This window comes from Pagrus major, chromosome 13 (genome assembly GCF_040436345.1).
Source record: "Pagrus major chromosome 13, Pma_NU_1.0".
NCBI lineage: Eukaryota > Metazoa > Chordata > Actinopteri > Spariformes > Sparidae > Pagrus > Pagrus major.
Genome location: NC_133227.1, coordinates 17,737,501 through 17,764,174, shown reverse-complemented (window position 1 = coordinate 17,764,174; position 26,674 = coordinate 17,737,501). Strand labels below are relative to the sequence as shown.

The window sequence follows — 26,674 nt, the reverse complement described above, 5'->3', positions numbered from 1 at the left end:
AACATGCAATGAAACGTCACCGTCAACAGTCCAGGTATTTGAGGTGTTCTATCTCAAGCACACCTGATGCAACTAATGAAGCCCTTGATTGGTTGCATCAGGTGTGCTTGAGATTTGTTAATTTGTTTATTGCAAACACCTGAAAAAATGTAAATGTTGCCAATAAACTTAAAATGTAATGGGGGTTGAATAATTTTGATTGTAACTGTAAGTCCATGGGGATGAATCTTTAAGGTGTTGCTATTACCCTGACAAAATATCAAGCCATTCAGGTTAACGCTGTAGGAGGAGGTGTGATACACATGTGTACCACATTTCATACATCTAGGTACATCTTGCCGACGGCGCTGCTCTTTAGAGAACATTAGCGAACAACAACAAAAATAACCCCATAAGGTTTAAGAAGGGAGCCACTGAAGATGTTTCATCTTTCCTTCCCTGGAAGTACTGTAAGCACTAACGAAGGTACAGATGAAAATGACAAAGCCTGAATCGTAAAAGCCAGAGCAGCATTTAACATATTACAGAAAATATGGAAGCACAGGGACGTAAAAACATCGACTGCAAATCTCACACCTTTTTGCACGTTGGGGTGTACGGCAGTTGCCGATTTCTATGGAAAGTTTATATGTCTGTAATTATGCAACCCTGATGAGAATACAGTGATGGATACGAATTCTCTCAGTCCTTACATGCAATTAATATAGCCACAAGTTTCAATAAAAAGTTTATGGTAACCAAGTCTTTATGTGAAGTTTGTCTTTTGATCTATTATTTGCCTTTGGGCTAATTGAAAAATGTTTTACTTTCCTCTATTTCTTTTCTAACATTCCTTTTTGTTGTTGATTGGATTACTGTTTCTCTCTCTTGAGAGATACAGTTAAAAAACTTAAACAATTCACAACAATTTAAGTGTTCCAACATCATTTGCTGGTTTCAGGTTTATTGTAAATCATTTTGGTGAAATTTCTATTAAAATTTAATGAAATAAAAAATGTTGCGCAAACAGTTCAAATTACCGCTAGATATTAAATTACACTGCGAACATACCGTTTGGCTGAGTTTCACAGAGTTCTAACTAGATCATACGTTGCTGAGCAGCAAAGTCATTATTCTGTGGAGTGAAATTTCAGCTCTGTAGGAAGCATGATTTCTAATGATTTTTTGAGGATCAGCACGTTATGGGCTAAATTTTGCAGGGGGTTCTATCAGGCCAATTAATTCTTATTAGATGTCTTCAGGCTGGGTCACTGATCAAGGATGCAAAGGTTTAGGAAGATTTAACCATGTACACTTACATCAACTTCCTGTTTCACAGCAAAATTAGGAAAATTGACTCCTTGCCACGCCCACGCCGTGTTAATGCACAAGCTTTTGATAACTTTTCATCGATAAGGTGTGTTATATAGGTCAACCAAATTTGAGGTTGATCTGAATCTTAATCCCCTAGGAGGAGTTAATTAAAGTATGACCCCTGTAAAAATACACTAAATTTTCACACTAAATTGTAAATTGTATGTTTTTTGATTATTGCCCCTCAGCAACAATGTGAAACAACAACTGTTTCATGGCGAATAGTTTGTTGACATGGCAGCGTAGTTAGGAAAAACAATTTTCAGATAGAGGCTTTATTAGTTTAACTCTAACTTCCTGTTGCCAGCAGATGGTGCTAAAACTATGCCTGAAAAATTGCATAGATGACTTTGGGCATGACTGTTTCTTCCTTTTTCTTGGCATCACCTCAAAATTTGCAGCACTGCCATGCCCATGCCGTTCACTAAAGCTTTTGATAACTTTTCATCTTTAAAGGTGCAGTTGGTAAGTCTTATAAAAGTAACTTTTTGTCATATTTGCTAGCACTGTCACTATGTAAAGACAGCATTACATGAAACTAGTAATAGTAATCTGTAAAAAAAAACAGGCTCATTTAGCCCCACCTACTGCTCCTACTGCAATTTGCCAGAATCCAACGCGACCGTACAAAAAGAACTAATCAATCTGACAGCTGTCAATCACTGCTCACGCACACACTGCGGACAGCCCCCTCCCCCTTCCTCCTCAGCTCATGCTAGCGCTTGGTCAAGCTCATATCTCCAAGAGCGGCTTCAGGAGCTTAGAGAAAGTAATGGTGCAGCATCAACCATCAGCGAGGAAAAAACTACAGATACGTCCGTTACCAACAACAGCATACACGGCAAAGACGAGTAAAAAGAGGAAGCCGTTTCCTCTTCCTCTGTACGGCGTAGTGCATGTGCAGTGTTGTAGTCGGGCTAACGTTAGCTCGTTTCCGGTGCTAGGGCTAACGTTACTGGTTGCCGTTGTTTTATTAAAAAGTAGCAGAAAATATCTTTATGAAGTGGCCTGGCAGTCTTATCGGTTTTGTTTTTGTCCTCATAATTATGTTAGGCGACCTCCCTGGGAGGGACTTTGGAGGCAGGGCAGGAGTGCAGCGGAGAGGGAGGGGGAGAGATCTGAAAGTTGTACTCGTTCAAATTTAATGCTAAGTCCTCTCTCTCCTCAAAGTTACCGACTGCACCTTTAAGGTGTTGCTATTAGGCTGACAAAATTTTAAGCCAATCAGGTTAACGCTGTAGGAGGAGGGCAAATCGGCAAAAATGAACTGACTTCCTGTTGGGTTGAGGTCATGACACCAAGAGACTTTTTTTCGTAGACCTTGGTGTGATGCACATGTGTACCTCACTTGTTTTCACAGATGAAAAACAAAATAAGGGATTCAGAAAGAATATCCTGTCTAAACCTTTTTTTTTTTTCAAAAGAAAAATAAAGGACAGCATTTCCATTAAACTGTGTATTCTTGCCATACAGACATTTCGGGCAAGGTGCCCTTCTTCAGAGTGTATTCGATTCGCAAAATCGATGGATGATCATCCAATTGATTGCAATTACATATTTTAATCGATTGACAGTCCTAATAATTATATATGATTCAGATTCAAGTAGCTTATTTTTTGACTGTTCAAAGATAGATACAGTGCATCCGGAAAGTACTCACAGCGCTTCACTTTTTCCACATTTTTTTATGTTACAGCCTTATTCCAAAATGGATTAAATTCATTATTTTGCTCAAAATTCTACGTGAAAGAAGTTTGTTTGAAATCTTTGCAAATTTATTAAAAATAAAAAACCAAAAATCACATGTACATAAGTATTCACAGCCTTTGCCATGATACTTAAAATTGAGCTCAGGTGCATCCTGTTTCCACTGATCATCCTTGAGATGTTTCTACAACTTGATTGGAGTCTACCTGTGGTAAATTCAGTTGATTGGACATGATTAGGAAAGGCACACACCTGTCTATATAAGGTCCCACAGTTGACAGTGCATGTCAGGGCACAAACTAAGCCATGAAGTCCAAGGAATTGTCTGTAGACCTCTGAGACAGGATTGTATCGAGGCACAGATCTGGGGAAGGGTACAGAAAAACACAGCAGGGCACAGCATTGAAGGTCCCAATGAGCATAGTGGCCTCCATCATCCGTAAATGGAAGAAGTTTGGAACCACCAGGACTCTTCCTAGAGCTGGCCACCCGGCCAAACTGAGCGATCGGGGGAGAAGGGCCTTAGTCAGGGAGGTGACCAAGAACCCAATGGTCACTCTGACAGAGCTCCAACGTTTCTCTGTGGGGAGAGGAGAACCTTCCAGAAGGACAACAATCTCTGCAGCACTCCACCAATCAGGCCTGTATGGTAGAGTGGCCAAACGGAAGCCACTCCTCAGTAAAAGGCACATGACAACCTGGAGTTTGCCAAAAGGCACCTGAAGGACTCTCAGACCATGAGAAACAAAATTCTCTGGTCTGATGAAACAAAGATTGAACTCTTTGGCCTGAATGCCAAGCGTCATGTCTGGAGGAAACCAGGCACCACTCATCACCTGGCCAATACCATCCCTATAGTGAAGCATGGTGGTGGCAGCATCACGCTGTGGGGATGTTTTTCAGCAGCAGGAACTGGGAGACTAGTCAGGATTGAGGGAAAGATGAATGCAGCAATGTACAGAGACATCCTTGATGAAAACCTGCTCCAGACCTCTCTGGACCTCAGACTGGGGTGAAGGTTCATCTTCCAACAGGACAACGACTCTAAGCACACAGCCAAGAAAAACAAAGGAGTGGCTACGGGACAACTCTGTGAGTGTCCTTGAGTGGCCCAGCCAGAGCCCAGACTTAAACCCGATTGAACATCTCTGGAGAGATCTGAAAATGGCTGTGCACCGACATTCCCCATCCAACCTGATGGAGTTTGAGAGGTCCTGCAGGAAGAATGGGAGAAAGTGCCCAAAAATAGGTGTGCCAAGCTTGTAGCATCATACTCAAAAAGACTTGAGGCTGTAGTTGGTGCCAAAGGTGCTTCAACAAAGTATTGAGCAAAGGCTGTGAATACTTATGTACATGTTTTATGTTCTTTATTTTCAATAAAGTTGCAAAAATTTCAAACAATATTTTTTCACTTTGTCATTATGGGGAAAAAATGAATTTAATCCATTTTGGAATAAGGCTGTAACATAACAAAATGTGGAAAAACTGAAGCACTGTAAATACTGTCCAGATGCACTGTATGGATGTTATAATTGATATAATAATTAATAATTAATAACACACAATTAAAAGTAAATAAAGCATTACAACAGTCCATTCGCAACTATTTGAGTCTAAACGCTAAAATTTTTAGTTTGTTATACATGTTTTATTTAGTAGTTTATGTGTCTAAACCATGCACTTCTCTTTCTGTCTCTAACAGTTACATCTTCAGACTTAGCTGTACACGGCTTGGCCAGTGGGCCATCGGCTATGTGACCAATGATGGCAACATACTGCAGACCATCCCCAACAACAAACCGCTGTTCCAGGCCCTCATCGATGGCTACAGGGAGGGCTTGTACGTAACCTGTCACACACTCATAGTCTCACTGTCTCACACACTCTCCCTGTCTGTCTCTCTCTCTCTTTCTCTCTCGCTGTTTGTATGTTGATTCATGTCTCTGTACATGCTGTATACAAACAAGAAATGATCAACTCTGTCCCAATCAGTCACATTTGATTCTCTAAAAGCTACTTCCTTGATAAAACAATGTGTTTTTTTGACTTAGGCAGACAAGAGGGTTTCTGTCAGCCTCAAGTTGTTCTGCGAGACCATCTCTCTCATACCTGATAATCTGACTTCAGACAATTCAAACATGATGTCCTCCATTTAGTGCACATCTCACTCCAGCCAGCCGTCAATCGCAGCTGGCTGAGGCTTTTCAAGGAGTGTTGTTTCGAGCTGTGTTTTCTGTGTCTAGTGGAGACTGGGACGAGGAGGGATCCTGTTTGATGCACCTTTGCTTTTGATCAAGTAGGGAGACCCCAGCAAGTGAGGTCCCTCTTTCAAATGTCATCCATTGTGGTTATACCTAGATGTGTAAATACTGAATTGAGTGGCTGTGACAGAGACACCATTCACACTATTAGAAGACACTGTGCCATCAAAATGATTTTGAACCTATTATTTCAAGGTAAAAAAAAATGCTTTAAATAGAAATTCTTTTAACAGAAATGTTGTGTCAAAAATCAGGATTGATTAAACTGTCAATGGACAACTTTTTTGCTTTAACTTATAATTAACAAGTACATGCTGATTGCAGAGTGTAATGGCTGTAGTGTTTTGACAAGTACATTTTTTAGCATTTACATTTTACATTTTTAATTTCTAACACTTCAGCAGATCAGCACAAGTTTGGAAGAATTTTCCAAAATGTCTTTCTTTTTCTTTTTTTTAAGTTAAGTGACTAATTTCCCAATTTTAAAAAAAGTTTCATCTTTTAACGGCCAAATAATAATATCTTTATAGCACTGAAGTTGTCACTCATATTTTTTTGAGACAAACATAAATTAGCAAATTAATAACAGGATAAAAAGTTAATACTTAATAATCATTTAGGTAGCTGCGTATAACGTGTGTGTGTGCGTGCGTGCGTGCGTGCGTGCGTGCGTGCGTGCGTGCGTGCGTGCGTGCGTGCGTGCGTGCGTGACACAGAAAGATCGAGAGACAGAGATTATTGTTGATATTTCAATTAGTGAGAATGTAAATGGTTATAAAAATGTTTGGTTAAGCTGACATCAACAGCAGTTGATAGTAAGAAACTCATTGAAAATTAATCTGCAACAACTTTAATTTAGAGACCTGCTGAGGGAAAGTTAGACAGAAACTAGTTGCAAATTTACTGGAAATGAATTAGATAAATTACCAGCTACTTATTAACTGCTTGTTTAAAAAATATGATAATAATATTATCAAATAATATTGTGTTAATTTTCTATAGATTTTGAGTTAATTACTTGTGTCAATTTGGGGGTACTTTCAAAGAAATGTCAAATATGTTGCTTGGTAAGTACCACCTACTAACTGAAATTTGTAGACCTATAAAATAAGTGTTGCCAATATAAGTTTTAAAAATCAAATCTCTTTAATTATTGAAATGGATACTTGATAATGTGTTAGATGATGTGACAAACACAACATGACTGATGGAATTATTTTGAGCAAATAACTTGCTGTGTATTTGTAACTGTAAGCTCGTTTAACTTGTTTCTCATTCACAGCTATTTGTTCCCTGACGGACGCAGTTACAATCCTGATCTCAGTGGTTTATGTGAGCCGATGCCTCATGATCACATCAAAGTGACACAAGTGGGTTTGTATGTGTTTCTGAAAACATGCTTCATCTGGATAAGCAGAGTGATGTTCATGGTTCCCACTGGTCATGGAATTTCTTAGTCTCACAAAGCCAGAATACATCATGTACACTCTACAGTACCTCCCTTATTTAAATGTTCACTTTGAACTGACTGAATTTGGTCAAATTTATGTCAGATTACTCAGTGAACGAAGGGAGGTTTTTAATTTATTTTTAATTTTTTAAATTTTTGTTTGTCTCAAATTTATTCTGAAACTGCTTTTTGTGTATAGTGACACTGAAACTTGATGATTTTTTCGAGAACTGCCACCACATTTTCCAGTTTGAAAATGACGACTGAGAGTGTAGACACTACTCACTCTACTCACTACTTTAACTACTCTTTGCACACTTTTATTTGTTATGTGAGTCTCATGGGTGTGAATGTTTTTTCATGTTGTCCGAGCCCTACCAAAGGTAATTATCTGTCACTATGTGATAGATTATTACTTGCAGCTAGTGATGTGTCCATCCACTCAAGTGTAGTGCTTACTGTGAATGGCAAAGGGAAGTCTTCATCTTTTGTACACCCTATTAATGTCTGACTGTCTCAAGCACATTTTTACCAGCCTGACCAGATGATAATGTATGAAGAGAATAATTGTTGGCAGGTGTTGTGTGTTGTTTCCAAACAGAGGAAGTCAGTGCATACTACTGGATTTTATAGATGGCTTAAATTGTTTATTATATTATTTGTTTAATAGATCTTATTATAGCTTAGAAAACAGACCATTCTCCCCTTTTGACAACAACACTAACCATGACCATTTAAAGTCATGGAATAGCTCTGAGTTAGAGATTGAAAGTCCTTGCAAACATCGTAAAATTTGACATAATTATATGTGTCTTTCTGTGTATTTTTGTGTCTGTTCTCAAGTATAATTTGATATGTGCCCCTCTCAATGACTAACAGGAGTTTGCTCTGCCTCAACAGGAGCAGTATGAGCTGTACTGTGAAATGGGCTCCACCTTTCAGCTTTGTAAGATCTGTGCTGAAAATGACAAAGACGTGAAGATCGAACCCTGCGGTCACCTTATGTGCACTTCCTGTCTTACGGCCTGGCAGGTATTGTAATGAACCATAGTGCATAAACTCATTTGTAGTCTGTATATAGTCTGTATATATGTTCTGAAATTTGTGTAGTATGAAGGAGTTCACAAACTTTTTCATTGTGTTATGCAACTCTGTGTTGTGTAATGAGGAATAAATTCCCTTGTACCATTACACATGTTTATGGGACATCAGGGTTTATGCCAGAAACTTTACATCTTCATTTCTCTGTCCAGTTTTACAGGAAAACACCAAAACCTCACATGTAAGATCTGAACAATTTTAGCTCTTCAAAGAGGAATGAATGTGGTTTGAAGATTAATAAGCATCTGCAAATAAGTGAGAAAGGACTACTGGATAATAGAAGCAGCCTTTAGCCTCCAGTGCAACATACATGGTAGAAAAAAAACCTCTGTCAGTTCCTCCCTGTGTCCTTGCATCTGTCTTAATCAAATGTCCAAATATCAGTCAGTAACGGAAGTGAAAACTGAGTGTGTGCTCACAGTATATGTCCATGTGTTTCTCTGTTTCTTGCTGTGTGCTATTACTTTATGTGTTCATTCCACAGCACACCGTCCTGCACTGCTGTCTTCATTGTGCTTGTAAACTCGTTTATGCAGCAGAAGCTGTGCCACCAAAGTGTGTTTGTAACTACCTTCCCCTAATGAGTCATTTACATCGAGTCCAGAGACCCCCTCCTCTCCTTCCTCACCAGCTCTGCCTTTCATAACCCCCACCACCACAGTGATGGCTCTCCTGACAAGTTCTGTACTGACCCTGATGGTATTGATCTCTGGCAGGGACACACACACATTCACTTTGCAGTACTGGACACAGGCCCAAAAACCTGTCTTAAAATCACAATTCATCTAAAAAGCAGATATATTAGGACTCATTTAATCATTTTCTTATTGGTGTTAAATATGTATGGAATTGTTCAACTTTCTGCAGGTGAAACCTACAGCCTGTTTTTAGGGTGTCCAGATCCCAACAAACCAAATGTGGGACAAAGAAGTATGTTTGTGTGGGACATGTCACCAATTCTGAGAAGAATTTATATATAATGTCTAGTTAACTTAAAAAAAAACATTTCTACTCTTCCCCTTAGCTTGTAGCGTACTGATTCAGTCGCACACTGTTTTCATGCAACCACATGACTTTTGTTTTCTCAGAGTCTAGATAATGAGCGGGGCTAGCTTACTACCACAGTACGCTGACCTGTAGGATTGAGAGTGCTGCCCAGTGTGTTAAATGCTAGTTATTTTAACTACTGTTATCTTATCATCGTCTGCTGTCTCCAGTCTTTGTTGTAGCTGCTTTCCCCATTTTCTGGTAGTTTCCATCATATTTAACCTAAATCCTGTTTAAGTGTATCCAGCAAAAACGGTGACAGGTTAACCTGTACTTTATCCATCCATGCAGTTTGATTGACATCAAACACATCCATGTGATGACAGCCTTCGCTGCTTTTTTCACAGCCATCAGATAAAAACCAGATTGTAGGAAATCAGTCCTGCAGTGGTTTGGCTTTTGAAAACTACAGCCAATCAAAAAACGTCAATTTAGACACCATCTCAATTTGTGGGATGCACATAAAGAGATAAAGCGCCCGGTCTCCCTACCTATAATCTATCCTATCTATAGGACAATGACTGCAGGTTTCATACATGAAGATGAATACACTTTGTTTTCAGTCACCACTGTAATTGTTTACATTTATTTTGAGCCTCTGGTTTGCTCTGCTTTAGTCGGAAGGATTGATGTCAAAAGGAGCAAACAACAAAATAGAGTTTAAACCTTTAAAACATATTCAAATTCAAGACTTTTTGTTCCTTTGTATCTTTTACTTACCAAAGTGATGTTGAGATGAAAGTGTCATGAAAGCACTGTCTCTTCCAGTGCCTTCTTACCCTTAACTGTGATTTCCTTTTTAATCTTGCAAAAAAGGAAATTCTGATCTTTCAAAAACAAACAAACAAAAAAAGCAATCGAAACATAACATTTTATAATCAGTTTTTGGTTACAGCAAAGAAATACTGAATTCCTAATGGGAAGTTGTTTCTAAAATACCTTTGGTCCCCAGAATATTTTCTGAAGTCAAGTTTCAGGGTCTTTTGCACGAAAAGTGTTGGAAAACCATGATTTAAGCTTTTCAGAAGATTTTTGGAGCACACACAATAGTTTTTGGTTTGCTGCTCTGTTCTTATGAGGTTCAATTTCATGGTTACAAAGCCCAAAGCTTTTTCTTGGGTGCTTTTACTCTAAACATAGCTGTACGTTTAGAAGGTGAAGCTAGTTGTTCCAGAGCTCGGTCTGTGCCCTTTAAACAGCAGGATTCAGGAGCACTCATATCAACAGTGTTTGTTTCTCATACTTCCTGTTTTGACAACTTTACATGACCCTGCCTCCTATACGACCTCAATCAGTTACAATTTAGTGATGTATGTCAGTGTGTGTTTTTCCTCCACATTAGTGATACTATGAGTCAGAGAGAGAGGGGGAACCCTTCTACCATGTGGCAGTGAGTAACTCAGCACCAATCTGCTCATGTCATTGACTCAGTGGTGGTTCCCTGACTTTCCTCTTGCTCTGTATATTAGTCACCTGGGGTGGAACACACTGACAGCTGGCTGATGATCTGTGTAATTCCACATCCTGTTCTCTTTTGATCTCTGCAGAGTATGGGGGCACATGTGAGAGTTCCCTCATTCTAGCTTTTAGTTTTACCCTGAACCAATTCAGTGAGGACACAGAATGACTCACTGGGGCTTTTCTGTGTCTAATCTTTACCAGATGGTAGGTTTCATTAGATGATAAGTTTGTGTGCAACTTACTAATAATTGTATCAAGAGTGTTGGCAAGTAGTAACTAGTTCTTTCTACAAACTACAAAGACAACTTTGTCCAGACTGATGCAAACTGTTGTTTCGCTTTTCTATTTCTTTTTTTCTAATGGGCATTTATTAGACACCTAGATGTACAGACTTCTTTTTTTTTATTATTATTCCTCTGTGCTGTTGATAGCAGTGGCCAGAAGATTATGTTTTCAGGTTGTCTGTCCTATTCTTGTGAATGTGATATCTCAGAAACTTTTGGAGGGAATTTCTACAAATTTGGCATATACATAACCTTGGACCTAGACATCTAAAAAACTGCAACTGCAGTCGTGGTCAAAAGTTTACATACACTTGTAAAGAACATGTATATCATGGCAGTCTTGAGTCCCAATAATTTCTGCAAGTCTCATTTTTCTGTGATGGAATGAGTGGAACACATACTACTTAGTCACAAAAACATTCACGAAGTTTGGTTCAATAATGAATTTACTATAGGTCTTCTGAAAATGAGACCAAATCTGCTGGCTCATAAAATACACACAACAACTTGAACAATCAATTTTGGTGATTAAAGAAAGTTGTATGAATTTGCTTTGTAGTATGGCCTCTTCTTCTGAATCATAATGATCGATAACTGCTTTTCTGGGCCTATTTTAATAGGGCTTGTTTGATACACCGATTAGACTCAGCCACAAACACTACAATGGGAAAGTCTAAAGAGCTGAAAGAGCGCATTACTGATTTGAACAAGTCAGAAAAGTCTCTTGCAGCCATTTCAAGGGTCCCAGAGTCAACTGTACAAACAACTGTTTGTAAGTATAAAGTGCATGGCACAGTTGTGTCACTGCCACGAAAAGGAAGAAAACACAAACTATCACCTGCTGCTGAGAGAAAACTGGTGAGGATGGTCAAGAGTAAACCAAAAACCACCAAAAAGCAAGTCTGCAATGAATTAGAAGCTGCTGGAAGACAGGTGTCAGTGTCCACAGTCAGGTGTGTTTTACATCAACATGGGCTGAGAGGCTGCTGTGTTAGAAAGAAGCTCTTGATCCAGACGAGGCACCTTAAAGCTCAACTGAAGTTTGCTGCTGATCACATGGACAAAGACAAGACCTTCTGGAGGAAAACTCTGTGGTCAGAGGAAACAAAAACTGAGTTGTTTGACCACAATGAGCAGCAATATGTCTGGAGGAGAGAAGGTGAGGCCTTTAACCCCAAGAACACCAAACCTACTCTCAGGCATGGTGCTGGTAGTATTTTGCTGTGGGGCTGTTTTGCTGCCAGTGGATCTGCTGCTCTAAAGAAATTAAATGGAATAATGAAGAAGGAGGATTATCTCCAAATTCTTCAGGAAAACCTAAAATCATCAGCCAGAAGATTGGGTCTTGGGTGCAGGTGGGTGTTCCAACAGGACAATGATCTCAAACAGACATCAAAAGTGGTAAAGGAATGGATCAATCAGGCTAGAATAGAGGTTTTGGAATGGCCTTCCTAAAGTCCTGACTTGAACCTATTGAGAACCTGTGGACTGTGCTTAAGGAAAATAGTTCTAGCCAGGAAGCTGTAGAGGAGTGGTTAAAAATTTTACCAGATGACTACCAGAAGCTTATGGGGGGCTATCAAAAGCACCTAATTGAGGTAAAACTGGTAAAGGGACATTTAACCAAATATTAGAATTACTGTATGTATATTTTTGATCCAGCAGATTTGGTCACATTTTCAGAAGACCTATAATAAATTCATTACTGAACCAAACTTCATGAATGTTTTTGTGACAAAGTAGTTTGTGCTCCACTCATTACATCACAGAAACATGAGAGTTGTAGAAATCATTGGAAATCAAGACTTTCATGATATACATGTTCTTTACAAGTGGAACTAACCATATGGCCACCACAAATGCAACTTTGTTCTCTGTAAATGTCGTCTGCCTTTGATTTAGACTCCTGAGTCTGTGGCGAGAGATGCACTGAAAACCAAAACCTCCTTTATTCTCTTATTTATGACCCCTGTTTGACAAGGGCTGCCATGTGGAATATGTACATGTGGCCAATGAATGTTGTAAAGTTGCAAAACAGTTTTCGGTGGAGAGGATCTACACAAGCATGTATCGAGTCGACTTTGCCAGAGTTCTTTCATGAATGCAGGGAAGAGAAATATGGTAGTAGTGAAGCACATAACCTTAACCATGTGTATCCCAGCTGTGTACAGCATCAGTCTTCCTGCTAGTCCAAGTGATTCCTTATGTTCCCAAAACTCCAGCAACAAAACCCTGGTCAGCAGATCATTAGATTTAGAAATGTCTGTGGGTAAAAAATGTTACCGCTGCACCTGTGTCTGTCTGTCTGTCTGTCTGTCTGTGTGTGTGTGTGTGTGTGTGTGCGCGTGCGCATGAATATCCTGTTTCATGCAACTCTTTCCCTTATCTGTTCCAGGAATCAGATGGTCAGGGTTGTCCGTTCTGTCGGTGTGAGATCAAAGGCACAGAGCCCATAATTGTGGATCCCTTTGACCCACGAAATGAGGGCACCAAGTGCTTCTTCCTGGACCAGCACAGCTGTCCCTTGCTGGAGCTGGATGATGAGGAAGACCGAGAGGACTGCCTGGTCATGAGTGGACTGGCAAACATCAGGAAGGTAAAGACTTGCGGGACCAACTGGTAGTTGATCTGTTTATCGGTAGGTGAAATGGCTTAAGAAATCTAATTTGCCATTTCTTTAGGTTGTTCATAATACTCTTAGCAAAGTGTGGTTGAACCTTTAAGGCTATGTTCAGACAGCAAGCAAATCTGATTACCAGTTCTAGATGTTGCCAACATATATGAATGGGTTGCTATGGTAACAAACATATGCATCAGTAACTCAATACGCTCACACTGTCAAGTCGTGGATTGTTCAGCCATGACTTCACAGATTGTGTTCTCCATGTTGTCATCCATATCGTTCTGTTGGTAGCAGCCTGGATTCTCCTCAGCCACTCTGATGCACTTCCATCTTTGGATTTGATGTTGCCATTGTGTGGCACATTGTGATTGACACAGACGCTTTGAAATCCGGTATTAGCGGCCAGAGCATCCATACTGAGACGCACCTGTCAAAATCTGATTTGAATCACATTTCAAAACACCTCCAAATGTGGGTTGGAAAAAATCGTATGGATCTAGATATGCCAAAAGTAGATTTGGGCTGGTTGTCTGAACAAAGCCTTAGAGCAGCTCTCAAGTGACCACATGATTTATCACATCATATGTATGCTCAGACAGGAATAACCAATCAGAGGTGAGGATTTATCCTGCATCAGCCTAATTTCTCATGTCATTCTGCATGCTTTTGCAGTGATTTTAAGGTTTAGCAAATGATGAATCTTTATTTATTTAGGGTGCGGGACGGGTTGTGGCGGTGGAGCAGGTTGGCGAGGTAGGGGGGGGCCTGGTTGTGGAGGGCTTGGTGAGTGAGGAGGAGTATTTTGAATTGAATCCGTCGTGGGATAGGGAGCCAGTGGAGTTTCTGGAGGATGGGGGTGATGTGGTCAAGGGTGCGGGTGAGAAAGCGAGCAGCAGAGTTCTGGACATATTGGAGTTTATTTAGGAATTTGGATGGTGTGCCATAGAGGATGCTGTTGCAGTAGTCAATTCATTGTCTATGTATATATATGTATGTGTATATATATATATATATATATATATATATATATATATATAGATAGATAGATAGATAGATAGATAGATAGATATATACACTCACATATATATATATCTACACACATATATACGTGGGGACACACCTTAAAGAAATAACTTATTTTTCTCTCAGCACTGTGCTGAGCGCCAGAACTCGCCAATGGTGTCTCCCAGCTCTTCACCTGTCAGCCAACACAGAAAGGGTCATGCAGGAGACCTCAGCCACTGTGTCCAGCACCTTGGCCTTCCCCCGGTCCCACCACGACTTGACCTCATCCAGAAAGGCGCCATTCGCTCCCCATCTGTCAGTCCCACCTCCTCCCCCAAGGTCAGTCACATCATTCCTCTGATATAAAGAAAAACGGTCACCTGTCTTTTCCTGTAAATAATCATTAACGTTAAGTTACTGTAGACTGTCATATAACATTTAAAACTAATTTTATGTAAATGTAAAGTTCAGGAAGCGCTTTACAGTTACAAGGCACAAGGTAATTTATTGGTCATTAAGCAAGACAGGGTTGCATAACGATGAACAATAGTCCTCCTCACACAAACATAGAACATATAAGTATACAGTAAAGTTATCTAAAACAATTTTTTGAATTTGTGGCAGAGTGAATGTAAACAGCAGCAACAAGATGGTGATGATAATATGGTCAGTATCTTCATATTAAACGTTTGACATCAGCTAAACACTGTCCATCCACTTTGACTGTGTCTGAACACCAAGCATCATTGATATAAACACAAAGTCCACCTCTCCTTGTCCTGCTGTAGTCCTGCACTTTGTTGGCTTAGAACACAGTCTGCCTGTTGAATGCAGCAGCTAGATCAGGGATGTGGTGGAGAAATGTCTCTGTCAAGATGTGGGCACAGTCTCTTATTTCCTGTTGCTTAGTCCCCTTTGTCCATTTAATTTCTTGCAACTGGACATTAACCAGGAGCAGGCCAAAACTTTGCTGGATTAGCATGATTCTTCCTCTCCTCTCTAGCGGGGTCCGAATGGGTCAGGTTGGATGGTTGAAAGATGCCGTGGGCAGTGATTGTCTCTAAGTTTGCTGCTCTTAATCCAAAACCTGTGCTTTCTTCTCCAGTGCTGATGAATGTATTCCCGTCATAGACAATACGTGTTTCAGCAATAAAGCTAATAAAATAACAGTTAAAAAATGAAAATGTTAAGCTCCACCTATATAAAACAAAAATGGGGGAGGGAAACTAACAGTTGTATCTCAGAAGAAGTTTGGAAGGAATACTGTGAATTTCAGTAGAGGATATCAAGCTCAATTGCATGGAGGGTGTTTGACTGAAAGAGTGTTTGTAGATTTTTTATTACACCTGCTCAGAAATCTCATCACTCAGGCAGTTCCAGCTGCTGGAGGAATTGTGACTCCCAGGAAGCCAACCACTATCACTTATTTTGGGCCTGTCCAAAAGTAAATGCCTTTTGGAGTAAGAGCTATTCAAAATTAGTCACTATATTTGAGACAAAAATTTAATTTAAGTGGGATGAACTCCTCTTTTATGTTCAACGTCTACAAATATTATAACAAAACACTTATTTGGAATCCTAAGTATTGCTGCTAGAAAAGCAATTACAAGGAAATAGCTCCAGTCAGATGCCCCATCTATAGAGAACTGGTACGATATTATTTATGAAATCTTCGTAAAGGAAAGAATTACCTTTTCAATGAGGCTCCAGGAACACCAATTCAAGGAAATTTGGAAAAAGTGGAAAATGTATATTTTCCCAAAACACCCTTCTGTTGTTTTTTTAAAAAAAGGAAAGAAAGAAAATGTTTATTCATCTCTTTACAGCTTGTCTATATTTTATTCATTTTCTCAAACCCAATAACACCCCATGTTCTGTCTGTTTTGATTTTGTGTTAAAAAACTGAAAAAATGGTTCACTGTATGAAAGGACATATCTAAAGATGAATATGGAATTGTTGTGAAGATGTGAAACCAAATAAAGGAAACTTTTTTTTTTTTATTAAAATGTTGCAAAATTACTGATCTGTTCTCCTTCAATCTAGCCTATGCTATGGACTTAAAAACAAGAATTATAAATTGTAAAAAAAAAAAAAAATGTTTTTTTTAAAAATAGTTTAAGGTTAAAGGAAGCAAAAAGTACATATATAACTTTTAAAAGAAAGAAAAAAATTACGAAGCTTAAACAATGCCATTAATCATCCTGGTATCCCTGAGTGGCAGCAAGTCAATCATGATTACATTTTTCATGTTATGTGAAGGTTTCTTTGTAGCAGCTAGTGGAGGTGGACATTACAAAAAAAGATCTTTTTGGGTTCGGCTAATCAGTCAATGGACAAGGTTTTACTTTTACTTGTGATTTTCTATTTGGCTCTACCATGTCACAAAGAACTGTGACCATACTGAATGACAACAAACTGTGGTATCTTTGCATACAAACCTGTAATTCTTTGTTTTTATAGGATCCCTATAACATGGAATTTGAGTTTCCACACAAAACAACAAAAATAAAGACTTAAAGAATCTGTATGGTGTGGTGTAATTTAAAATTTAGTCTTGGTTTAGACTATCTTCTGTCATTGTAAGTGAACATACCATATCTCTCCACCTCTCTAGTCTTCGCCAGGCATGTCCAGAAAGCAGGACAAGCCTCTCCCAGCCCCACCTCCTCCCCAGAGGGACCCACCTCCACCACCTCCCCCTGATCGTCCTCCTCCCATACCCCCAGAATCCTGCCAGTCTTGGCTCCCAAGTTCCTCTTCTTTGTCCTCTTCCATCTCCTCTTCTACCGGTGCGCTGTCAGACTCCAAGATAAACCCTGAGACATGGTGTTCCAAAAACAGCCACTTTCCAGGTGCCCACAAGACTGGATCAGAAAACCCAATCCAGCTTGGGCCCACCAACCCCTCTCACCTGAATGGAAGGCCACTCAGCTGTCCATCTGGAGGACTTGTGAGATTTCATCACAGAATGGAGGGGGCTGGGAAATCAGAAAGCTCCAAGGTAAGGGTCAGATGTTAGTTGAAAATATTTAAGATGATAAGTTCAGATAAGTATGGAAAAGCCTATTTCTTTATTTCTTTGGTCTAAAGAAAATAAAATAAATAGATTATCATGAAATTTTGGACAGACTTTCATGGCTCTGAGAGGATGAATCCTAATGACTGTAGTGATCCTCTGCCTTTTCCTTGTGGCTTTAAATGAAATGTCTCAACAGTAGTTGGATGGGTTGCCATGAAATTTAGTTTGGACATTTGGATTAATAGGAATCACTTTGGTAATCTTCTGACTTTTCATATAGTACCGGGTCTGTTGGGGCATTACGCAGCATTTTGAGGGAGTTTGGGTTAAATTTGGCTGTCAATAATAACATACAGCCAATAACCAAATAATAAGATCTGACTTACAGTAGATCACCTTTGGAGCACCACCCTTGAAGAAGGGAAAAGATAGTACCTTTTATGAGACTGAATTATTGAATTGTCCAACAGCAACAAAGGCAAGACGACGTCTGTGTGTAAGGGAAGCCAGCAGCGTGGGACAGGGCTGTGATGGGCTGATGGTGTTCACAGTCTGACAACTAAACAGATCCTTCACTCATGAAATAAATGAGAAATTTTGCACACTTCAACCCACAAAGCAATGTTCTTAGACCAAACAACGGTAATGTGGTAGCAGGTAGTGTCTTTGGCAACTTATATGAGGAAAAAAAATACTGAATTTATACGTGGAACAGGCGCTGACATCCTGTCTGTCCTACCAACTCTTCGTCACACTTTCGCCTGAAAAACTGAGCATCCATATGATTATAAACAGTGGGCAGATACATTTTTAGATTTACAAGTGGAAACACTTCAGATCTCGACATTATGATGTCACCTCCTTTTGGTTCCGCAACAGGGGCGGAGTGGGGCACCAAAATCCACCGGGAAAATTCTGACCGCACTGCTTGACTTGACCTGATCGGTTCATTGGATAAACGCAGAGTGACAGGCTCTGGATAAACGCATTTCCCATTCCCAGGAGGCTTTGCTCCATTCTACGTTAATTTAAGAACAAACAAACAAATTAAATTGCGGGCCTCTTTTTTTTGTGACCATGAAAGTTCTGTAATGCCTGAATAAGAAGAATTAAATTAAGATAGGCTACCCAAAATCAGTAGATTGATGGGAGAGATCAGAGATGAGTGTGCAGGGTAACCATGACTGAGATATAGAGAGTGAGCAAGTGGTATAAATATTGGTTGGACTTCTACTTCATTCTAATATAGTAGATCTTAGAGATTTTCGCGGAGAATTTAAACAACGTCAATAATTTCGATTAGCCCAAGGGCTGGCCGTATATGTCTCACAGCCGCTCAGAATAATCTGTGGGCTGGTTCGCGCAAATTCATCGGCCGGCCAGCCGGCCAGCCAACCAGGAAACTCCCGATCGTGCCGATTGCCACTCCGCCCCTGTACACTGACATGCTGTATTAAATGACACACTGGAGCAGCATTATACCAGCGCTGCCTGGTTCATTGTGAACAAACAAAGGCAGCGTAAAGGCGAGCCTTTGTTGTGAAAATGGCTATAGACTGGTGTCGAAACCTTCTTTACTTTGTCATGTAAAAGCCTAGTGTGAAGTGCTCATGCTTAAGCACACTCATACTAAGCCAGTCACTTGCTAGCCCCATTCACACTGCCCTTTCAGTGTGGTATTATGTCATTTAGAGTGAAAAATGTAACTTTGACACTTTCCACGCTGCATGGTGGGTCAGGATCTCAATCACAACACATTAGAACAGCATCCATATGATTGTAAACAGTCAGCAGATACATGTTTAGATTAACAGGAGGACACCGGGGGAAACAGGTTGGAAAAACCACACAGATGTCAACGTCATGATCTGTACCGCCACGCCTCTTTTGGATCTGCAGTGTTGGCGTATTGTGTAAATTGACACAATGGTGTGGCTTTACGCCGAAGCTGCTCGTTTCAGTGTGAACAAACAAAGACGGAGAAATGCAAGCCTTCACTGCGGCGATAATGCGGAGTCCCTATGTGAAAAGGGCTACTGTTTGATCATCAGAAATGGCTGATATTCATGAAGTGGATGTGGATTTGCATACTTATTGTCTTCTATACAGAGCAACTTTCATTTAAAAGGTGCACTGTGCATATGGCATATATCTCTAGACTAGAAAATAGTAACCTTTAGTAACTAGAGTTACTAAAGGTCTAATTTGGTGCAGGATTTTCAGAATTGTCTAATGATATGGCTTTACAAAAACAAAATATTCCTATTATTGATATTATCATTATGAGGAGTAGTAGAAGTAATAACAGAAGTATCAGTAGCATTAGTAGTGCAATATGATACAATACTATACAATACCATACAGTACCATACAATATGATATGATATGCCTTTATTGTTGCTTACACTGAAATTAATTTTGCATCCTCAGGCAGCTCCGCTGTGGCATTATCAGTAATAGCAATAGCAGCAGTTGTAGGCGTAGGCGTAGGAGCAGTAGTAGCAGTAGTAGCAGTAGTCAGGGCCGCCCCTGGCCAAATTGGGGCCCTAAGCAGAATTTTATTTTGAGCCCCCCCCGCCCCCCATTACAAAATGACTGTATCATGAAAGGCCATTTAGGTTTACAACCTTTATTACTAGGAACAAATCAAATGAACAGCCTCTTTCAACAATGGAACAAGCCTTTTACAGATGCAGGCTGCTTCAGTAGACATGGTGCTTGATGGCCCTTGTGACGTACTGGGCGCTGGCTCCGTGTCACCCTTAGTAACAAACTTAAGCATTGACCCTGTTATGACAAGAAATCCATCATACAAGCAGATTATTAAGATTTGTTTTGGTCTTAATGGTAAATTACACAATGAAATTAATGTAAACACTAGCCTCACAAAGATTAAAATTAATGCAAATAATAATTATATTCATTATGATTTGATTTTATTATACTATTTTAATCCCACAAGGCGGCGCCCAATGAGCATTGTTAGGGGTCGGTGCCTTGCTCAAGGGTACCTCGGCAATGCCCAGGATGTGAACTAGTATTCTCCATTACTAGTTCACATCATACTTTTTTTTTTTTTTTTGTCCGAGCGGGACTTGAACCGGCCACATCTGAGCCCCCAAGCCAAGTCCCTACGGACTGAGCTATTGCCGCTATTTGATACCTCTATATTTAAATATTTTTATATACTTATTTTTACATTTTGTACTTAGGTTCTATATTCCTATACTGCTGTTTGCTGCTGCAACGCTTTAAATTTCTCCATTGTGGGTCAAATAAAGGATTATCTTAAATTCACCAAGAGATGGCGACATTTTACCTCCATAAAAATAGCCCAAAACTTCTATTGATAGCATAGATTGATAGGCTATAAACCTGAGCCAACATACGACCACCAACTGGTCAATTAACCACTCCTTTTTCAACAGAGGTGAATGTATATGCAGTTAACAAGACATTCAATAAATGATAATCAGGGCTGCTGGAAAATTTAATCTCCAGTCCAGAATTATCCTCTCTTCTGTCTCATGATTAGCAGGCTAGCAGCTGGGGTGTTCCTCCTCTTGTTTTGACTTTGTCTTTCTTTTGCTTTCTCCCGATTCATATTGCCGTTTGGAGGCCATCTCTCCACCTGCATCCAACTGCCTGTCGGCGCATCTGACCGCTGATTGGTCAGATGCTGCGTGCTGTCAATCATTGCGCCAACGTGTGCGGTGTCAGATTACTCGTTTTTTTTTTTTCTCTCCTGCCTCGGGCTGACTTGGTGCTCTACGCGCGCCTCACGGCAGCGATGCGCATCCTTTGCGCATTTGCAGAGAATGTGTCCCCTTGCGCAAAATGGGGCCCCCCATGGATCGTGGGGCCCTACGCACAGCGCGTGTTCTGCGTGTAGGGAGGGGCGGCGCTGGCAGTAGTAGCAGCAGTAGTAGTAGTAGTAGTAGCAGCAGTTGTAGAAGTAGTATCCCTAGCACTAGTAGCAGCAGTAGCAGTATGATGGATAAAGCTACAGCAGTCCTACAGGACTGTTTTGAGTGCACAGGCAGGCAAATGTTCACAGATTCTGTCACTCAGGATAACAACATTAGTCTTAAAGAATGTTCATCTTCAGTGACATTATATATCAGCAAATGAGTTGATGACGTGGTTATCATAAAGACAGTAAGATCATTCCCCAACCAGAAGGCCTGGATTAATGATGAGGTGAGGGTTCTATCCAGAGCCAAAAGAGCTGCCTTTTGGTCCATTGACAAGGAAGCATACATCACCGCCAGAAAAGGACTGAAAGACTAAGGAGGGACCTCAACAGAGGTCCCAGAGGGAAATGAAGGAGGAGTCATTGCGGGATTTGTGAAAGATCTATTACTTAATGTCTATTTCTGGTGGTAATTTGAATACCTTAAGACCGTAAAGGTGCACTGTTCACTTTTGGGAAGGACCCAACAGCCCCAATCAATCATAGTAAGATTCTTGGATGCAGCAGTAAAAGATGTGTTCATATGGCAAGCATGGAGTCAGGGACAGGTCTTCTTTCAAGACAAGTGGATCTTCTTTGAACAGGACTACTCTCCTGAGTTACAAAAGAAGCAGGCCAAAGTCCACAAAGTCATCAAGCAGCTTAAAAAGAAGGAAATACAGGTGAAATGCCTGTATCTAGCACAGCTGAAACTCAAACTGAACACAGGAGAGAAGACCTTTGCCACATTAATGAGCCCTGTAAAGCTGCTGAAGGAGCTGGGGGTCGAGGTGCGCTGTGGAGAATTAAAGAAGAGTTAAAGGAAGGATGGAGGAGCAGCATAAAGAGGAAGAAGGACATGGTGTTACCAGCATCGGATCTTAAGGCCTTTCTGCAAGGGGAAAATGAAATCATCTCCAAATACCATGGCAGCTTAAAAGCCCAATGTGACTGAAATAGCTGTAGGAGCTGACAAATAAACAGTGGACATGCATGCTGTTGCTTTACATATGTAAATAGTTTTGTATAAGTTGTTGTCATAAGTCATACGCGCTATAATGTCCTGATGGATGCTGGATGTATCAGTGGATGACACTCACTTAGACCTTTTTTACATACTAGTGTAATATTGGTCCTACTTGCACTATGTGTGCTTTCTCCTACGGAGATGGTTGGTCATACCTCTCTACCCCAATACCAGCGGGGGATTGGATACAGCTGGGGTTCAACTGCTGTGCTTGATTGGAAATGTGGAAATTCAGTTTTGCATTACTAATGTAATTTTAATGTTTTTCCTGACGTATGTTATGGACCACATTTTGTTTATGTTTGTGCATCTTAAGCTTAAGTTTTTTTTTCCGTCAGATGTCTTTAAGCAGGGAAGACAATATATTCTAACACAGTAAAGAGATAATGGCTTCTTTGAACCTCATTAGCTATAATATGTGCATCATGTGGGGAACAGAAAAAAAGAGGGATTGCCATGACTAAATATAACTATTCTAAATGTGTATGCACCAAATGAAGAATGCCCATATTTCTTTTAAAAGATTGCAGCTCTTGTGACAGATAAGGGAGAGGGGATCATACTCATGTGGGGATTTCAACTGTGTATTAAACAACAAAGTAGACACTACCTGTAATAATGAGACCTCAATCTAAAATGTCCAAAAATTGGCATTATGAAAGAGTTGGGTCTAGTTAGTCTGCCGACATTTTCACCCAAGCACTGGAGACTTCACACCTATGTCCCAAATACATGGGAACTACTCAAGGATAGATTACTTTTTTTATATAAAAAAAGACATGTATCTAATGAAGGGGAGCACAATTTAACAATTTCGGGCCACAGTACTGTCACTATGAAAATTAATCTAGGGTCAGACAATCATCTTATATACTGGAGGCTCAATGTCACTCCTAACAGACACCAATATAAAACAAGAAGTACAAACAACTCTATCTGAATACTTTGCGCTAAATGATAATGGTATTGTCTGTCCTTCAGTGTTATGGGATGCAGGAAAGGCCACGATACAGGGTAAAATTATCTCCATAGGATCTAGACTAAAGAAACAAAGGCTTGTGAAACAATGCGAATTAGAAGCAGAAATAAAAAGGTTAGAGAGGGAATATAAACAATATAGAAAAGAGGAGGTACTTAAAAAGTTTAAGTAAGTTGAAACTGGACAACATACAAAGCAGATGGAGCCCTCAGGTTCATTGAAAGAAAATAATATGAAATGGAAAATAAAGCTAGTGCTAGGCTGTTGGCTTTTCACCTGCGGAAAACCCAATCCAGCTGCATTGTCCCTAAAATTAGACACCCCGAAACTAACCAGATTAAGACTCTCTAAGGCAACCTAAGGAAATATCAGATGCTTTCGTAAAATATTAATAACAGTTATATAAAGGTCAAGATCAGGAATCTAAGAAAGAACAATTTTTTGAGACCTCAAAATGACTAAAATGACAAATGATGAAGCAACTGAACTGGTGGAGCCCATCAGAGAAGACAAAATTAAAGAAACTATTGCTAAATTAAAAAACAACAAATCACTGGAAATAAATGGGTTTGCAGGAGAACTAGGGCTGCTCGATTATGGAAAAAATCATAATCACGATTATTTTGGTCAATATTGAAATCACGATAATTTAAATGATTATTTTTGAGTTTGGAAACATGATGCATTTATTCAGCATTTCTCTCAAAAAAATACACAAAATGTTCAAATCGAAAAATACAAAATGTTCAAATCGAAAATAATGTACAAATATGTATCCAACTGTTCTGCAATTTCTATAAAACATTTAATGAATAGAATAAATACACTTAGAAAATCAAATAAGACAAACGATAGGGTGCATATCTTTAGCTAAAAAGTATCCAATGGCAGCTGTTATTTTCTTGTGCCTGTCTGAATTTGACGGATAAGGAGTCGCATTATACAGTGTGTCTGAGATCGATGTCTGACGCGCAGTATTGGCGAACCAAACCAGTGTGAACGGATAAGCCGGCGGCACGGAGCGAGGGTGTGTCGATCTGATTGTGTTCACTGTCTGATAACTGAACACGTCCTTCACTCAACAAAATAGAGAAATGTCCCACAAAGCAACGATACAGGACCAAACAACAGTAACGTAGTAATTGGTCGTGTCTTTGGCAACTTATATGAGGAATGTCTGTACGACCGACTCTTTGACACATTTCTGCCTGAAAAACAGCGTCTGTCCCCGGCAAAAAACTTAAACTCACCTCACTCAAGTGTTTGTCGTGGTGATTCAGCCCTCCCGACCGAGACTTAGTGAACTTTCCCCCAGAAAACAGAATCCCTCCCCACGAGTGACAGAGTCAGACAGCATCCTGTTGACTGATGGCGATTATGTAATTATGTAATTTAGAGAAAAACGTAACTTGAGTGAGTGCCAATCAGCAGGGCCGCGTTGAATGCTTTGGGGGAGGGACACTGTTGCCAACTCCTCAGTAAGGAAAGTCGCTATTGGCTGTCCTAAAAGTTGCTAGAAGTCGCTAAATGACGTCATCACCTAATTTGCATAACTGGCCATGTGCATTTAATTGTAATGGACGCTGTAGGAGAGAGGAATAATGTTGTGGGAGAGATAAAAAAAAACATCCTTAATATGTTTAGAACTACAAATGAACTTATTTTAGTGCAGTGATTTATTTTGGACAAAGAACATTTTACATTTACATCCAGCCCTGACTGTAAGCCAGGGTGGGATCAGCCAGCGGTGGCTTCGCACATGCGCGACTCGCAGTCTGGACGCGAGGGGTGAACGTCTCCTGCTCTGACTGCAGCTGGGAGGGACTGTTGCGCGAGGACTGGGCCACCTGTGAGTGCTTTGGGACGGTCCCACAGCAGCACCCGCTGCTTGTTGAATGATACGTGCTTTCACGTCAGAGTCTCCACAAGTCTCCAAATACACCAGAAAAAAGTCCCTAGATTTGTCGCTAGTCGCTTTTTTGAAAAAGAGTCGCTAGAGGGGTCTGAAAACTCGCTAAATATAGCGTCAAAGTCACTAGGTTGGCAACACTGGGGAGGGACTGAATTGCGCATGCGCGTCTCTTTCAGAAAATCTCTAGGCTTACTGTACAACGAAAAATGCCAAATAAATCGTTTCAATTCGATTATATTAGTTTGGAGATCGTTTGACCCAAAAATCGAAATCACGATCAAAATTCGATTAATTGCACAGCTCTAAGGAGAACATTACAAAGTCTTTGTGAATGATCTTTCCCTTTATATTATGTAGAGTATATAATTATGTTTAAAAATTCAGGAGACTCCCCCCAAATCATCGTCGGAAGCGATCATCTCTGTCCTACATAAGGAGGAAAAGGACCCCCTACAGTGTACTAGTTATCACCCCATAAGCCTTTTATGTATAGACTACAAAATATTACCTTCAATCCTAACAACTGTAATACAAAATTACATAAAGAAATTAATAAAATCTGTTCAGACAGGATTTATTTCAGGCCTTCAAGGAACAAATAATGTAAGGAGAGCTTAAAATTAGCAGTCTATAGCAGCAAGGGACAAACAACCTTCAGTGCTTCTCAGCCTGGATACTGAGAATAGATAGAGTTGACTGGTCATTTCTTGAACAAACACTACCAGATTTGATTTTACCCTTGATTTAATGGTCACTGTTCTGAATTTTTTAAGATGGAGAAGGGTGTGAGGCAGGGCGACTCATTGTCACATCCTTTTCACGCTTAGTATTGAACCCTTAGCAGAGGCTATACACCAAAATATACAGATCCAAGAAATAGCAGATGAGGGAAGGTCAATTCATAAGACAGCTCTTTTCACGGATGATATATTTCTTTTTATAAAACACCCACTTACTTCTATTCCAGCACTTATGCAATGCTTACATAAATACGGGGAGGTCTCAGGATACAAAATTGATCAAAACAAATCAGAGGTAATGATGATATCAGGGAACTGGCCTACACAATTAAATGAAGATGTCTCCTTGCGTTGGTCCAGACAGGGATTTAGATACCTAGGAGTTATACTCACACCCCACCCCACACAATTATTCGATGCAAATTATGATAAACTAGTTAAACAAATGAAGAGTGTCATGACATGTTGGGATTTCTTTCCCCTCTCTCTATTTGGTAGAGTTGAGCCGATAAAAATTAATCTTGAATTTAAATGCTAGTCACGGTTAACTGCAATAGTGGCATGGATTAGAAAAGATGAAGAAACAGGATGGACCCATGTAGAGCAGAGTACAACTAGAGCTTAGATCAGGCCCAAAAAATCAAGCCCAACCCTACCCGAGCCCATGCACATTGTGTCCGAGCCCGGCCCGGCCCGACACATTAACTGTAAAGAGCCCGAGCCCGATTTAAACCCGACAATTTTTAATAGGC

At 40.0% G+C, this 26,674-nt stretch overlaps 1 protein-coding gene across 1 annotated transcript in view; it reads left to right on the top strand.

The window, feature by feature from the left end:
* Positions 1-26,674, top strand: part of cblb (Cbl proto-oncogene B, E3 ubiquitin protein ligase) — a 113,319-nt gene that overhangs the window by 62,555 nt on the left and 24,090 nt on the right. The window contains exons 7-12 of the mRNA XM_073479730.1: positions 4,763-4,900; positions 6,604-6,691; positions 7,672-7,803; positions 13,060-13,260; positions 14,437-14,631; positions 16,908-17,294. Of these exons, the coding sequence (XP_073335831.1) occupies positions 4,763-4,900; positions 6,604-6,691; positions 7,672-7,803; positions 13,060-13,260; positions 14,437-14,631; positions 16,908-17,294 (1,141 nt within the window). The remainder of the gene's footprint in view (positions 1-4,762; positions 4,901-6,603; positions 6,692-7,671; positions 7,804-13,059; positions 13,261-14,436; positions 14,632-16,907; positions 17,295-26,674) is intronic.